The 16,547-nt window shown below is 42.5% G+C and overlaps 1 protein-coding gene across 1 annotated transcript; it reads right to left on the bottom strand.

The window, feature by feature from the left end:
* Positions 1–702: 702 nt before the first annotated feature.
* LOC308570719 (vomeronasal type-2 receptor 26-like) lies at positions 703–5,342 on the bottom strand (the record flags this gene model as incomplete). Its single annotated transcript, XM_081165631.1, has 4 exons — positions 703–1,604; positions 3,114–3,240; positions 3,767–3,994; positions 4,506–5,342. The coding sequence occupies 4 exons, from the start codon at positions 5,340–5,342 to the stop codon at positions 703–705; spliced, it is 2,094 nt and encodes a 697-aa protein (XP_081021757.1).
* Positions 5,343–16,547: the final 11,205 nt, after the last annotated feature.

Here is a 16,547-nt window from a genome sequence, read left to right as displayed (position 1 = left end):
CTACCGAGAAGGCCCTCTGCCTGGTTCCCTGTAACTTGGCTTCTCGCAGTGAGGGAACCGCCAGAAGGCCCTCGGTGCTGGACCTCAGTGTCCGGGTAGAACGATGGAGGTGGAGACGCTCCTTCAGGTATACTGGACCGAGGCCGTATAGGGCTTTAAAGGTCAGCACCAACACTTTGAATTGTGCTCGGAAATGTACTGGGAGCCAATGTAGGTCTTTCAAGACTGGTGTTATATGGTCTCGGCGGCCATTCCCAGTCACCAGTCTAGCTGCTGCATTCTGGATTAGTTGTAGTTTCCGGGTCACCTTCAAAGATAGCCCCATGTAGAGCGCATTGCAGTAGTCCAAGCGGGAGATAACCAGAGCATGCACCACTCTGGCGAGGCAGTCCGCGGGCAGATAGGGTCTCAGCCTACGTACCAGATGGAGCTGGTACACAGCTGCCCTGGACACGGATTTAACCTGTGCCTCCATGGACAGCTGTGAGTCCAAAATGACTCCCAGGCTGCACACCTGATCCTTCAGGGGCACGGTTACCCCATTCAGGACCAGGGAATGCTCCACACCTGGCCGCCTCCTGTCCCCCAGAAACAGTACTTCTGTCTTGTCAGGATTCAATCTCAATCTGTTTGCCGCCATCCATCCTCCAACCGCCTCCAGCCCAAACACAAAATACAGCAAAGGGCAGGTTTCTCATTTCTTTAATTTTTCTTCCTTATTAGCTGATCCCTATTGTTCAGCTCAGGCCTCAGAATGATTATGTAACATTTGGGGAAGAAGATGCAACCCAGCAACCCACCACCAGAGGCTAAGATGGAGAAGATCTCCACAGCTACCATGTATTTTCCCTTGGTGCTCAGGTAGGAGGGAATAAAGGACAGCCAAACACTGCAGAAGACCAACATGCTGAAAGTGATAAACTTGGCCTCATTGAAACTGTCTGGTAACTTCCTGGCAAGGAAAGCCACAGCAAAACTTACAGTCGCCAGGCAGCTCATGTAGATGAGGACACAGTAAAACATTGTTACAGACCCTTCATTACATTCTAGTATGATTTCTTCCATCACTGAGTGCAGGTCCACATCTGGGTATGGGGGAGAGGTTGCCAGCCACACAGTGCATATCCCTGCTTGAACAATTGAGCAGGAAAGGAGAATGGAGTGGCCTAGCCCTTTGCCCACCCATTTCCTCATCCTGGATTCTGGTTTTGTGGCCATGAAGGCCAAAACCACCATGAAGGTTTTTGCCAGGACACAAGAAACAGCGGTTGAGAAGATGATGCCAAAAGCTGGTTGCCGAAGGAGGCACGTCACCTTCTCAGGTCGGCCAATGAAGAGCAAAGCACAAAGGAAGCAGAGCAGGAGAGAGATGAGGAGAGTGTAGGTGAGGTTTCGGTTGTTTGCAATGACAATGGGTGTGTCATGGTGTTTCATAAATATACCTAGTACCAGAGCTGTGATCAGGGAAAGGAAAAGAGAGAAGCAGGCTAAACTGATGCCCAAAGGTTCTTCATAAGACAAGAAGCTGATATCCTTGCGTAGACATGTATCCTGGTTCTTGCTTGGATAGTGTTTGTCTGAGCATTTATTACAGTCATTCATATCTGGGGGGAAACAAATATATTAGGTGATACTTTTCAGCTTGCTGAAAAGTTTATTTTCTGTCTGATTCTCTGTAATATGGTATTGTTGCAATCTAAGCTTTCTCTGTCTCATGGATATGCCAATAAAACACATGAGACCATGAGGGGAAAAGTAGTCCAAAGTGTTTAATTCTGCACGAAAAGTTCAGCTGGGGATAACTCCCTAAAACAACTAAACATTATACAAAGAGTTCCAAACAGTTTTTTACGTTTGGCATAAATTCCACACATTCCATTAAGTTTAATTTCCTATCCAATCAAAACACTTTGTTTCCCTCACCCCATTTCCTCGTAATGCACTTTGTTGTCTCCTTATGATTGGTCCAAATCACAGTTTAAATGAAGGAGTTTCCTCATGGTCTGCTAAAAATTTATTTCAGGATTAGATTTCACCTCAGTATTGTATTTCACTCCAGTTACCGATAATAGTCTGACCAAAGTCCGAGCATACTCAGTATGTCAAAACCTTATATGGTATGATTTTCTGTACAGTGGTACCTTGGGTTACAGATGCTTCAGGTTACAGACGCTTCATGTTACAGACTCCGCTAACCCAGAAATAGTACCTCAGGATAATAACTTTGCTTCAGAATGAGAACAGAAATTGTGCGGCAGCAGCACGGCAGCAGCGGGAGGCCCAGTTAGCTATAGTGGTACCTCAGGTGAAGAACAGTTTTAGGTTAAGAACGGACACCAGAACAAATTAAGTTCTTAACCCGGGGTACCACTATATTTAATTACCACAGTATTCTTGAATTTAATTGGTTCAGAGTTATGTGGTCCTGTAAGTGCTACAGCCAGTGCCGTTGCCATCTGAATGTTTATTCACACTAGCCTGGGTGCAGCCTGTGCAAGTCAGAAGGAGTGCCAAGGCCCCCTCTAGATATGCTTAGGACGCAAGATAGAAATGTGCAAAGAGAAAGGCACGCTTGGCCAATCCACATAATGATAAACTCTGTTCCGGAAACCAAAGTCCCCACTGTGGAAGGACGTGTGGATCCAGAACTGACCTCCACAGTCACTTACAGACTCATTGTTAAAACTGTGTTTATGGAAGACAATCTTATTCGGCTATGAGTGATCGAAGAAGAAAAAGAAGAAGAAGAAGAAGAAGAAGAAGAAGAAGAAGAAGAAGAAGAAGAAGAAGAAGAAGAAGAAATGCTTTGAACCACATACCATCCAACTACTCTCAATGCATGGTCATTCTCATTTGATTGGCATATTTAGACTATCTTGAAGGCAATGATCAGAAAGAGGCCACTCACATTTCTGTAATCAATAAAGTTGTGGCGCAAAATTTTGCCCAATAGCCTTAAACCAAGATTCTATATGAAAGGCAGTGATCAGAAAGAGGCAGGATCACACACACAGTAGATCATCTATTTTGAAACGTAAACTCAACTGTCCTTACAACACCTTTCAATTATTACTTTTGAGTCTGGATCTATTTAATCTATTTATTTTCCCTACCATACTGGTTTGCAATCTTCCCCTCTGCACATGGGATGCAATCGTAGCAGCAAGGTGGCTGTCCCTCCTTCACTTTCTTCCTGGATCCTGGAAGACATTTCTCAGTACAGAGAGAAAGAGGCCGAGTCTATTCCGTAAATGAAAGTGCAGAAGGATCAGCAAGAGTACAATGAGTTTGGAAATCTTCATGTTCCTGGGCCCCTCTCTATGTTACTAAACTGAGTCAGCATTTCAGCAATATGTAGAATGGCTATTTTTTTTAGTAGTAGTAATGGTTGAAGTGATGTCATACTCCCTCTATTGTTCTGGGATGTGTAAGTTTTGTGATTACATAGCAGTTCCCCACTTTTTAGCAAGAAAGGCAAAATCTTGGGGCTTATCTATCCTCTTTTCTTCTGTTAAAAATCATTATTTTATAATGTTAAGAAATATTTATAAAATATTCACAAATATAATAAAATAAAATATTTGCCTTTATTCCTTGAGTGACTTCTAGCAGTAAGCCTTTGGCTCTTAATGTGGTACTTGGATGCTTTGGTCATATTCTACACAGTAACATGTAGTTTAAAAGACAATGAGTAGACATGCAGGTGAATATTCATTGCGTATGCAAGAATGAATCTCCTTGGAATTATCTAATTATACAGTCCTACCTGATTAAACCAACTGTTCCATGTTATGGCATCTTCATCAAGGATGAATGATTGGCCTGGAGGAGCCTGTGGATCTATCCTCCCAACACTCACTCTTTGCAAACTTTGGTTGGAGAATATAATCCAATTGACAATATTTAAGCTAGATACCACTTCACCATTCTGGTTGATGAAGACCACATCTCCAGCTGTATTGTTAAATGAGATACTTCTCAGAAAGTGATGGAGCTAGATTGAAAACAGAAAAAGCACGTTTGTAAAAGGCTGCAGTTCTAATACATGGCTAAGGTATCTTTATGCTGTGGGCAGGACCTACAGCATGTGGTGGGCGGTGATACAGTCAACTGTGTGTGGAGTCAGGTCCAGGGATGGAGAGACCACCAATTTTCTCTCTCCCACATCCCTCACTTCGTTTTAACAACCTTTCTTTATCTCTCCCTCCCCACACCACTTTACCTCTGTCCCTCTTCATCTCAGGAGACACCACAGTGGTGTGCAACCATATGTTTTGAGGGAGGATTTTGTGTATATGGGATAAAGAGAATGCTGAACATCTCTCTCGATCATTACCGCTGCTTCTTATCTGTGAATGCAGTAACATATCAGTGGTCTGCAAACTTCTACCATGGAAGTGATTTTCCTTGTCTGAGATGAATGAGCAAGTTGACAACATTTTGGAAACCCATATCTTGTGGGGGAATAACAGGCCTCTTCCAGTTGAGGATGTTTAGCCTATTACCTGCCAAAACTGTTGATTCTGATTCTTCCCTCTCCCTCTGTATGCCATTTCTCTGTGCCTGAGTCTGGATGTGAACATGGCATTTAAAGCATGGGCCATGGCGTACACAGCACAGTGGATACTGTAACTGTGGCCTGTCATGCTCATTTCAAAAAATGATCCAGGAAGGCTCTCCAGCTTCTCTTCTCCGGTGCAAATATTCCCCTCCACCTTGTCTGAAGTCATATCTGGGAATACACATCCAAAGGCCTGTTGCCAGAAGTCCCTGATAAAACCGTCCCCATCTGTGTTGGAAGGGTTTCTGTGCACAACATATTGATGAAAATCTGGTGGGTTTCTGAAGTGAATTTCAAAGGATATAGCACCATTGAATACTCCTGAATCCCAATTCCTTTGAATAACTACTGAAGCGAACTCAACCTGGGCCATTATTATCCATACTTTACTTTTTATATTGTATGTCATGTCATCCTGTACTGATAGGTATGGAAGCCATCTCAAAATTGTCATGTAATAAGATTCTCCATAGGCAATTATTATACTAGCTGTGCTGCTAAAAATTTTATGAATTATAATTGCCCCCTGTTGTTGCATGTCATTTATTTCAGAAATAAAACTTATACTGGGGATTCTTTCTAGGAATGCAAAGCAGACACCACTCTTGGTAAATATTGGAGAGATGGTTTGCAGAAATCTTTCTCCATTGTCATTGTCCATTGCAACGACTCCAATCCATGTCCACCTGAAATGCAGAAGCAAAGAGAGAATTCCCTCATACTGAAGGGCTTCTGAGGCTGCCATCTGGTAGAAGGGAAGACCTGGGCTTTTATCATTCATCACTGGAGCAGAGCCATAAATGAGCTAAAAAGTAAATGGAAGAATAGAAGAGACAAAGTAGATTCATTTCACAGTATTCATATACATTAGTCAAATATGCCCTTTGTCAACATTGCAGGGTTTGGTGCATCTCTCTCATTTATACAAAAGACATACATGCAGATGGGCTGAAAACTGGGATCATCTCCCATTTGTGGTTTGGAAACCTGTGCTTTGCTGAATGGAGAGGACACTGTGTCTTGTACAATGGATAAAAGTGGATGGGGGAACATACCATGCCCCAAACAGCAGATTTCCTGGACATTATCTGGCTTTGGCAGAATTGCAACTTGGGTTAGATGCACATTTCTTCTCTGGAGCTTCATCTTTCTTCTTCATGATGCACATGCCCCATCACACAGCAAAATGGTGCTGATTCTTCTCAGACTTTATTTATGAACATTTATTTCACTTGTGAATCAGCTGCTAACTACTTTCACTGTTTGCCTGCGGAACTGGATTTTATCTGCAGTTTGCCATAACTTCTCTGTATCTTTAATTATGTTGGGTGTGCTAAAGAGGAATAGTTATTTTACTGGCTCCTACCTGTAAGTTTTTTGTAGCTGTAAGCATTTTCCCCACTTCCCCAGCTTATTTGACATGCCCTCCTCACTAATTTTTCCACTGGCGCCTAAAATCTTATTTCTTTTATCCAGTAAGCAATTCCCCCCTTTACTCAGCAGCTCAATTCAGATACCCTCCTAACTAAGCAGAAAATGATGCATAACAAAAAACTGCTGGTGAGAGAGAAGCCCACTCTCCCATCAGTGGCGTTTGTTATATACTTTAAGTGATCTAAATTTGTGTGTAAGACGTTAGAGTTACATATTTTTTTCAGGTATTGCACTAAAGGTAAAGGGACCCCTGACCATTAGGTCCAGTCATGACCGATTCTGGGGTTGTGGTGCTCATCTCGCTTTATTGGCCGAGGGAGCCGGCATACAGCTTCCAGGTAATGTGGCCAGCATGACTAAGCCACTTCTGGCAAACCAGAGCAGCACACGGAAACATCATTTACATTCCTGCAGGAGCGGTACCTATTTATCTACTTGCACTCTGATGTGCTTTTGGACTGCTAGCTTGGCAGAAGCTGGGACAGAGCAAAGGGAGCTCACCCCATCACGGGGATTTGAACCGACGACCTTCTGATCAGCAAGCGCTAGGCTCTGTGCTTTAGCCCACAGCGCCACCCGCGTCCCCACGGGTATTGCAACCTTCCCCTTTATTCAGGTTTGTCTGTCTGTCTGTCTGTCTGTCTGTCTGTCTGTCTGTCTGTTGTTTGCTTATATTACAATTATGTACCATCTTTATTTTCCAAGAATCTCAAGGTGGTGTACATGGTTCTCCTTGCAATTTCATCTTCACCCAGAACTGATGCTGAGGAACCTGCCTCTTCTCTATGCAAGCTAATAGAGGTATTGATCATGAGTGTCCTACCTGCGGAATCTTATAGATATCCAAAATAGTTGCCACATAAAAGGAGATTTCAGAATCCAGTCCCCCAATGACCCCAGTCAGACTATTTTCAACATCACATATATAGTTAGGGACACATTTCTCCACCATGGATAAAAGCAGCAGTGTCGCAAGATATGTGCTCCTTGCACTGATATAGCTGTCATATAAGTGGAAGCCCAAGGTGATATTGGGTAGGATGTGAGGGTCTTCGTTGATCTGCTTGACTGAAAATGCCAAGGCCACAATGTGCTGGTAACCCTTAGGCACCACCCTAGAATAAGAGTTGCAAATGTATCAGCAGGAACTTCAGAATAAGTATTCTTTTACATATCAACAGAGTAGTTAATCATATCGAGTTCAGTGGGGTTAACTCTCAGTCTGATCCACTATTGAATAGCTCTTATCAATAGAAGGTTCTCTCTGATGTTTATTTGAAATCTCCTTTCTTGTAAATTGAATACCCTGGTTTGGAGCAAGAGAAAACAAGTGTGTTCCATCTTCCTGGTGGCAGCTCTTGAGATATTTTACAATGGCTATCATTCCTCTCCACAGTCTCATCGTAGATATACATTCCAAACCCCCTCATCCGTTCCTCATAAGGTTTGGTTTCCAGACCATCTTTGTAGCCCTCCTCTGCACATGTTCCAGCTTGTCAATATCCTCCTTAAATTGTGGTGATCAGAACTGGACACAGACTTCAGGTGACCAAGGCAGAATAGAGCAGGACTATTATTTCCTTTCATCAGGACACTATACTTCTGTTGATGCAAATCCCTTGAACCTTTCCACATGTACTACTGGCAAGCCAAGCTTTTATCATCTTAGATTTGTGTATTTGTAGGTACCGCTCTTACTTTTGTCCAAGTTTTTAAATATTTTAAACTCAGTAGTATCTATAGTAGGGGTTGCTAATGTGGGGCTCATGGGACGTCTTCCCTTACATGTCTGAGGTCTTTTTGTGACACTTACAAAGTTTCTGGTCTCTCTGGTCTCTCTCTGCAGTGACTTCCTTTTCGTGAGTCAGTGCTGGTCGTTCTATACTTCATAATAATTACCTTTCAGTGCTGAAACAAAGCTTAGTCTAAGTTCAGAAAATGAAAGCATAAGGACATTCAGCCTCAGAACAGGTTTTTAAAAAGACATTCTTACTAATAGTCTAGTAGTTCAGATAAAGTCTAGCAAAATGGGCTGCTTATAAGGCCTCTCCCAAACACACAAACATGCATACATACATTTCAATACATTTATTTTCATTTCTCTATCCAGAAATGGGAATTTCTCCTATATTCTCTTAATTCACAAGACATTTGTTCCTTTTTTTTTTGCACCAGCACAAGTCCCATTCATATCTATAGTGGATTCCCCCGGTAAAAGGGTAAATGTTTGTTGCCTCCCTCATTATTCTGAGGCTGCAACTCTAGGTTTCATCATTCCTCTGATGTAATAAAATGAGTGGCTTAGTTCTTACAGAAGCTCTTCAGGCAGTGCTGGTGGGGGTTCCTCAGTGAATGTTGCTGGAGAGGCGATGAAGCCACCATGGAAAACTATGCCACCAATGAGGAACTCTCCTGGCTGATGATACATGTGAAGTGGATGGTGTGGACCTTGGAGCCTACATTTTGCTATGTGAGCCTCACATACATTGTAAGAAATCAGTTCCAGCAGCAAGAACACTAAAAACACCATCCTTAATACAAGGGCAACTCTTTGTTTTATGCAGAAACTGTGGTTTTTTTCTGGCAATACTAGAATAGGTTTTTCCAAGATAAAAATTGTCTCATTTAAATGGTAGATTAATTTCCTGACGGGATACAATATGGAAGTATCCAAAATTAGACTTGCTGATCCCAGACACTATTTAAATAATTCTGGTTAAGCTGTAGTATCCTTTGTGTTATGTTGCCAGGGGCCAGAGAAAATACACAGGGATTTTTGAGGAGCAGCATATTAATTATAGCCCTGTTAATAACCAAGCAGGAGTGTAGTTGTTCATCCAATGCTCAGGATTCCCTGTGGAATTGCAGAAGAAAATTGCTGAAGAAAATATTCAGAACTGTAATTTTATTTTCCCTTTCATTAGATGATAATAGACTAATGGTGTATGGGTGAAATTAGAAGTTAGAAGCTCATAATAGAATACATTGTAGCCAATGGAGACTCCAAAATGTAGCATGGTGTAGTCAACAGCTTGGAATTTGGCTGAGTGGACCTAGAGTCACACGAGCATCTGGCATGTCTGGAATGGCTGCTCATTGCTGTTCTGTAGGATTACAGTTGTGTCCACTGGCTCTCAGCCTCCTTCCCCTGTGCCTTGGGAATGCATGTTTGCCCAAACCCTCAAGGGCAAATGCCCCTGTGATTCTGGAGAGGTTGAGTTGGTGCTCCAGGTCCTCCTGTATGACTCCTTTTATAGAACCTTGTGTAAAATCTCTCTTCATTCTGTCAGCCTCCATGAGCTAGAAACTTAGGGAGAAAAAGTATTCCTGAAATCTCTCAGACCCCACAGTTCATCCAGGTGCAGCTGAGGGTGGTCATGATTCCCCAAATTGCTGAGCCTGACTTTCTAGCCTTTTAGGTGAATTTAATTCAGTGTCCACCTTTATTCAGTGATGCTGATATCTCTGGCTTCTTCTGCAAGCTTCTGCATTTTACTTTTTAAATATGTATTCTGCTTCACTTCCACTAGGGCAAGGGTTGGGGATGTGTGGCACTTCCAAAACCAATCAACCCCAGACAGTATGGAAAATGGTCAGCAATGATGAGGGCTGTAGTCTAGCAATATCTGGAGGACTATAGGCTTCCCAGCCAAATTTTAGGGGATTAAAAGCAAATAACAAGAAAAGAAATAATATGTTTGCCTGTGTTTTTATATCTGCTGTAAGCCACTCAAAGTGGCCGGGGAAACTCAGCCAGGTGGGTGGGTTATAAATAATAAAATTATTATTATTATTATTATTATTATTATTATTATTATTATTATTATTATTATTATTATGAGTCCTACTTCCTTCCATTTCTGTCTCCACTTGAATACCCTGGACCTTCTGCAAGGAGGGCATAATCTTACAAACAATACTTAACAAGCATAGTCCACAGATGTCCTCAGTGAAATAAATGTTTTAAGGTTTAATGGGGCTTACTCTGGTTTACTTGCATTCTCCATTCATCATGGTTAGATCTAATCAATTTGATCTGCTCATCAAACATTTGATGAAGGGTGCCAACAGTCAGTGGAATATCCAACAATATACTTGTCACATATATGATACGTATACTTATTAAGTATAGAGTGTTCTGATACATCACAAGTATTGGTGAAATAAAACTTTTCAATTGTAGCTCCCTATCTGTCAAATAACGGGATGCGGGTGGCACTGTGGGTTAAACCACAGAGCCTAGGACTTGCCGATCAGAAGGTCGGCGGTTCGAATCCCCACAACAGAGTGAGCTCCCGTTGCTCGGTCCCTGCTCCTGCCAACCTAGCAGTTCAAAAGCATGTCAAAGTGCAAGTAGATAAATAGGTACCGCTCTGGCGGGAAGGTAAACGGCGTTTCCGTGCGCTGCTCTGGTTCGCCAGAAGTGGCTTAGTCATGCTGGCCACATGACCCTGTATGCCGGCTCCTTCGGCCAATAAAGCGAGAAGAGCGCCGCAACCCTAGAGTTGTTCATGACTGGCCCTAATGCTCAGGGGTCCCTTTACATTTACTTATCTCTCAAATGCATTGCACAGTGAGGGCTGCATGGTCCTTTGCTGCCATCTTTTCCAAGAATGAGAGGGCAGAATTCATTTACATTTTCTTATCTAGGACTCTGAATTTCTTCTAGGAGACATGATTCAGAAAAAATCTTGTGGGGAGGGAAACCCAATTCACTGGCGAGTATGTTACAGTACATTGATAAACTATGGAACTCACTGACACAGGAAACAATGGTGGGGACAGTGCATTTGCAGTTGGGTACGGCTTGAAGGTTTCCCACAGGTATCTGGTTGGTCAGTGAGAGTACAGGCTGCTGGACCAGATGGGCCATTGGCCTGCTTCAAGAGGATCATCTTCCATTTATACGTTCTTGGGTATGGAAAGGTTGATGGTGCCCCCCCAACCCACAAAGGAAACCACTAATGGGCTCCGGAGCGAAGAGGGGGAAGTGGTGCGGTGCTGAGAGTCAACTGCTTCTTCCGTGGAGCGAAGCCGCACAGCCGTTGCCGGAGAGCGCTGCCTTTTTCCTGGGACAATTTGGCTTTTAAAACAATCACCGTGAGTACTTAAATTTCGGACAATTGGACTCTAAATAAGGACTTGCGAGTAGAAAGGAAAATTGGACTTAAAAGTTTATTTCAATTTGGTACTGAAACGGGAAGGTCTAAACAGGAAGTCAGCCTTCCGTTTCTTTGTAGATAGATTAAAGCAAAGACATGGCAAACTAGAGTTCAGAAAATCGATTGTAAAGGATTAACTTTCACCATTTAAGATTGTTGAACCCCCTTCGGAAGCAGGAGAAGTGGGGGGATTTTTTTTTTTGACTGTTTAAACCTGCAGAAGTGAGTGTAAAGCAAAGTAATTTTCCACCGTCTTGATCCTGGAGCGGGGTGTCAGGACTGAGGTTTTTTGAAGCTCATTAACCAGAGACAAACGTTTTTGACAGATAGCTAAAAGAAGAGAAACATAGTGATTCCATTGCTCCCTTTCACATTTTAAAGGAACAAATATTGACAAAATAACTGAAAAAGGAAACTTTGTTGTTTGATCTGCCTTTATAAGAAAAGAACAAATAGAAGTTTTCCCCCTAGAGGGAGCCTGTGAAACTGTAACCAACTCTGAATCGGGGAGATTGCAGCTGCTACAGATTACGATCGTGAGAATAGACTTCTGACCTTGTAGGACAATGTATTCAGAAGCTCTGTTGTGTACTCTCTGTAAAACAAGTGCCCTATTGGAACAGCTACATGAGAAGACGGACTTGATGACTGATGCGATCAGAAATTTTGAACAGGCAGTGGGAAATTATATGGAGCCCACCCAGGAATTAAATCAGGAGTATGCCCTGACAGAACAGATGAGGGAAGAGTATGTTGCTCAATCTGGTTAGCGCCAGCGACTAATGGCGGATTCCCTCCGAGCTCCGGAGGGAATCGGCTCTGCAGGATCGGGTCTTGCCGCTGCGGCGAAGCGGGGACCCTAAAAAATCACAGGTGGAGAAGCCTGTGAACGTGGTGACTCGGCGGGCACCATTTGCGCCCCCCCGATCTGCGAAGGTGCCTTTTTAAAGGCTCCGGAATGGGGTCGGGGTGCGGCGCTGTGCTGAGAGTAAATCCTCTTCTTCTGTGGAGTGAAGCCGCGAGCCATTGTCGGAGAGTGCTGACTTCTTCTTTTGAATAATCGGATTTCAAAGTAACAACCCATGAGTAATCATGGAAATTTGGGCTCTAAAGGAAGAATTTCTTTGAATTAGGAACGAGCGGGGAAGGGCTAAAAAGGAAGTCCGCCCCCCCTCTTTGTAAATCTCATAAAGCAAAGGACCTGCTACCTAAGTTCGTAAGAATATTTTTTTTCTTTCTTGCAAAAGATTTTAATTTCCCGGTCTGATATTACAAAATTTTCACTGGAGGATTAAGAACTGATTTCGAGAGTTGAAGTTCCACCCCCCCCCCCAGACCCGGGATCGCCCCGAGAGAGAGCCTGATGATGAAGTATTGCAGAGCTTGACAGCTGTCAAGTCGGCTGTCAAGACAGAAAAAGAGAACTGTGTTATCATTGTTTCTGCCGGTTATATTGGTTATAATTTGTTACAATTTGTTGACAATAAGGAAGGGCTGTTACAAAATAACTGGATCTCTGGACTCGAGCTGAGAAGAATATTAAGGAACTAAAATCCCCCTAGCGGGATTTGGCGATATAACAGAAATGGCTGGAGGAGGGAAAATCCAGGATGAATTGGATAGAGCATTTGTTCTCTTGGGAAAGTTACAAGGTCAATTTGATGTTATGGCTACAAATGTTTCAACTTTGGACTTAAATGTTTTAATTCTGGACTTAACAGTAAATAACATTCTTGGATTGGATAAGGATTGGAAACAAGGAGCCTATTTAACTGGACAAATAGAGAAATCCGAGAGTTTTGAGAATATAGATAAGGAGACATATGTTGTCCCTGAAGAAAAGGGAGGAGGAGCTGGTGTGCAGATGTTAAAAGAGAGTTTTACTTTGAGGCCGGACATGGTGGTAATGAAGGAAAATAAAAATCTGATGTGGGAAGCTTGGCCTGAACTGGGGATTGAGAAATGGAGAGATCTTCTTATGTGGAGATCAGAAGACCAAAGGATTACAAATGTGATTAAGGTGGAGGCTAGAGCTTTGGGGACTTTTGGATTGGAAAGGAGCAAGAAACAAGAAATGGAACACCCCATAGGCTCTACCTTTAAGTATGGAGGCCTAGCTGGGAAAAGCATAGATCCTGTTGGGCCGGAGCTTCTCCAAGATTTGGTGTTTAGTATCAAGCTCTATCAAAAAGACCGGCAGAGAGGAACTGAGAGACAATCAAGTGCCTCGGACGTGAGATCTCCAGGCTGATAGTAGATTAAGACTGATGGACATTTTGGGGGACTGAAACCGGGAAAGGGGGGTGGAGTTTGGGATTCCAAAGGGTTCATAATTACAATTTATTTTGTTGCTTTTATTTTTTCTTATCATTGTTATGTAAATTGGGAAATTCGTGGAAAGGAACCTTGGTCGGCCTTAGAAAAAATGGTTTAAGAATAAGAACTGATGTATAAGTTCGATGATTAAGTTTGGATAAGGTAAAACTGGATTTTGTAAATGAACTAAACTAAATGAAGATAAGGTTATTATCATGGGAATTGGGGTTGCTTGTGTGTAAACCTCGAGCCGTTCCCAACTGCTTGGGGTGGTTGCGTCTTTCCCCGGCTGAGCAGCCCTTCTGCGCTGCTGCTCAGTCGCTGGCAGAATCCGTCAGTGGGTGTCTCCTAAATATCCTCCAGCATAAGAATTCCTTAACGGACAACCTTCGCCTCGCCTCTCTGCGTGGAAGCCTTCTGCGCAGAGTGGGCATGACAAGCGGTGTTCCTCCACTCTCCTCACTGACTTCACTGGAAGAGTCTCGGAGCCTCCCCTCCGAAGTGCTCTCTGCCTCTCCCTTCTTCCTGGTGTCACCGGGACTTCTTTCCCCAGAGGACGTTCTCTCTCTTCCCTTACTAGTTCCCTCTCCTGCAGAATCTGGGAGCCTAGCCTCTCCACTCTGCTCCGATGTCAGTTCCCTGACAGTTATCAAAAATAAACTGAAGAAAGGGATGAGAAACACTGCAAAATTAATGAATGTTACAACGATGACGGCTTAGAAGCTAGGTGGTTTATAGCAATAATGTTCAAGTTAAAAGAAAAGAAAGGTTAAAACTAAATGAAATTAAGGGAGAGGACTTGCTGAATAAATATTTTGAAATTGGAATACAGAAAGGGGAGGAAGGAGGAGGTCAGCGAAGTAAGGCATAAGAAAATAAGGGATTGAAATTATACTTGTTCTTTTTTGTCTGTGTTTTGTTTGTTTTTCTTTTGTATATAATTTCTGAAACTGCAATAAATATCTATTTAAAAAAAGAGAGAAGACGGACTTGATGACTGATGCGACCAGAAATTTTGAACAGGCAGTGGGAAATTATATGGTGCCCACCCAGGAATCAAATCAGGAGTGTGCCCTGACAGAACAGATGAGGGAAGAGGATGTTGCTGAATCTTGGGCGCCAGAGATGGAGGGAGCTGCGGCCCAGCAGGAACATGAGTTTTTGGATTTGACAAATGAGCTTGGAAAAAGCCAGATTTAGAAAGATAAAGTTTGGTTGGTCTTGGAAATGGGGGGTTGGATAGACTCCCCCCTATGCAGGGATGTTTGGACTTTTCAAGTCTGGTAATGGGCCGTGAGATGTTTGGGGTTGTGGGGGCTCTTAATTTTGGAGGGACTTTGAAACAGGTTCTTAAATACCACATGGAGTTCAGTGTAGACTATGGAAAAGGGGCTGATTTGTCGAGAAGGGTCAGAAACATTGTTAAGCTGGAGTTCCCACAAGTGAAAGGAGCAGGAGACAAAGGAAAATATAGCTCTAAATATGAAGAAGAGCCGCGGAAGGGACATGGAAGGGACTTAAGGGCCTCGGATATAAGATTACCAGGTTAATGCACTGGATTGATGGGATAGAAAGGACTGACAAAACCCGGTACCAGGAGGAAGAGACGCTGGATGAAGATTGGATTTTTTTTTTTTCTATTAGGAGTGTTTTAAAAAATTGATGAATGTTAGAAAAATGCTGGAACAAAATTATTTGGCTTTAGTAAAAATATTTAAAGAATTATGTAAGAATATTATGATTATGAGAAATTGGTAAAAGATTTAAGTTTTAAGCTTTAAGGTTTTTTTATAGTAAGATAAGATTAAAATAGATGAAGGTAATGTAATGACAGAATATTATGAAATATGGAAAGGATTTGCTGCGACAATTAACAACTAGGATACAAAAAAAGGGAGGAGGAGGAGGTCAAAGAAAGAAGGTAATGACAGTTAAGGATTTGAGAATATTGGATTTGTTTTTTAAATGTTTGGGGTATATTTTTGTCTTTTGATCGTGTTGTGTTATTTTTGGATTTTGATTTTGATTAATTTGTATTGTTTGATGTGGTTTGTTTTTTCTTGGTTTTTTCTTTCCTTTTTTCTACCTTGTTTTCTTTTGTAATTCTAAAAAAATTTCAATAAATATCATTTAAAATAAAGAAAAGGTTGATGGTGAAATATGACTGTTAGCAGAACAGAACAATAATTCATAAATGAGTACTCATATATTCCAATATGCTGAAAGCTGTAAGACAAGTTTGATCATTCAGAATTAAGGACAGATAAAGATTTCCTTGCATATATTTTGACAAGAATTGCTTTGAGTCTTCTTGTCAGCACATGCTACAAGAGAATAATGTATGTGTAAACGTATGGTTGTTTTCCTCAAAGCAAATAAGTCAATTTTACAAATGGATTTTCAACAATGGGAATTTGGACTCTAGAAAAAATTATAAAGGCACTTCCGGGTTAGCGCCATCGGCGAATGGCAGATTTCCTCCGATCGGAGGAACTGGCTCCGTGGAAACTGGGTCTTTCCGCCGCGGCGAAGGTGGGGACCCGCTAGAAATCCCAGGTGGAGGAAGCCTGGGAACGTGGGGTTCAGCAGGGCACCAGGAGCGCCTCCCCTACTCACAGGGAACCCAATTTCTGGGTTCCGGAGTGAAGTGGGGTGAGCGGCGCGGTGCTGCGAACTGATTGCTACTTTCACGGAGTGAAGCCGCACAGCCATTGCCGGAGAGCGCTGACTTTTTCCTGTGGACAATTGGATTTAAAACAAGTACCCGTGAGTAGAAACGGAAAATTGGATCAAGAAATATCCTAATTTGGCTTCAAAGCGGGCAGGTTCAAACAGGAAGTCCGCCTTCCGCTTTTTCTATATAGACTGAAGCAAAAACCTTGTAAGCTAAAGTCTGGAAAGTCGTTTAAAAAGTCTAAATTTCCTTCATTTATAACCACTAAAACCCCCTTGGAAGCAGGAGAAAAAGGGGGGGGGACTTTGTTTAAGCCTGCAGGAGAGGGAGTGAAGAAAGATAAGTTTCCACCGTCTCAAACCTGGGAACGGGGTGTCAGAGACAGAAATTGTTGGAGAGG

The sequence above is a fragment of the Podarcis bocagei genome (genome assembly GCF_964188305.1).
Source record: "Podarcis bocagei genome assembly, chromosome: 13".
NCBI classification, from domain to species: Eukaryota; Metazoa; Chordata; class Lepidosauria; order Squamata; family Lacertidae; genus Podarcis; species Podarcis bocagei.
This window is presented reverse-complemented; position numbering and strand designations above follow the sequence as displayed.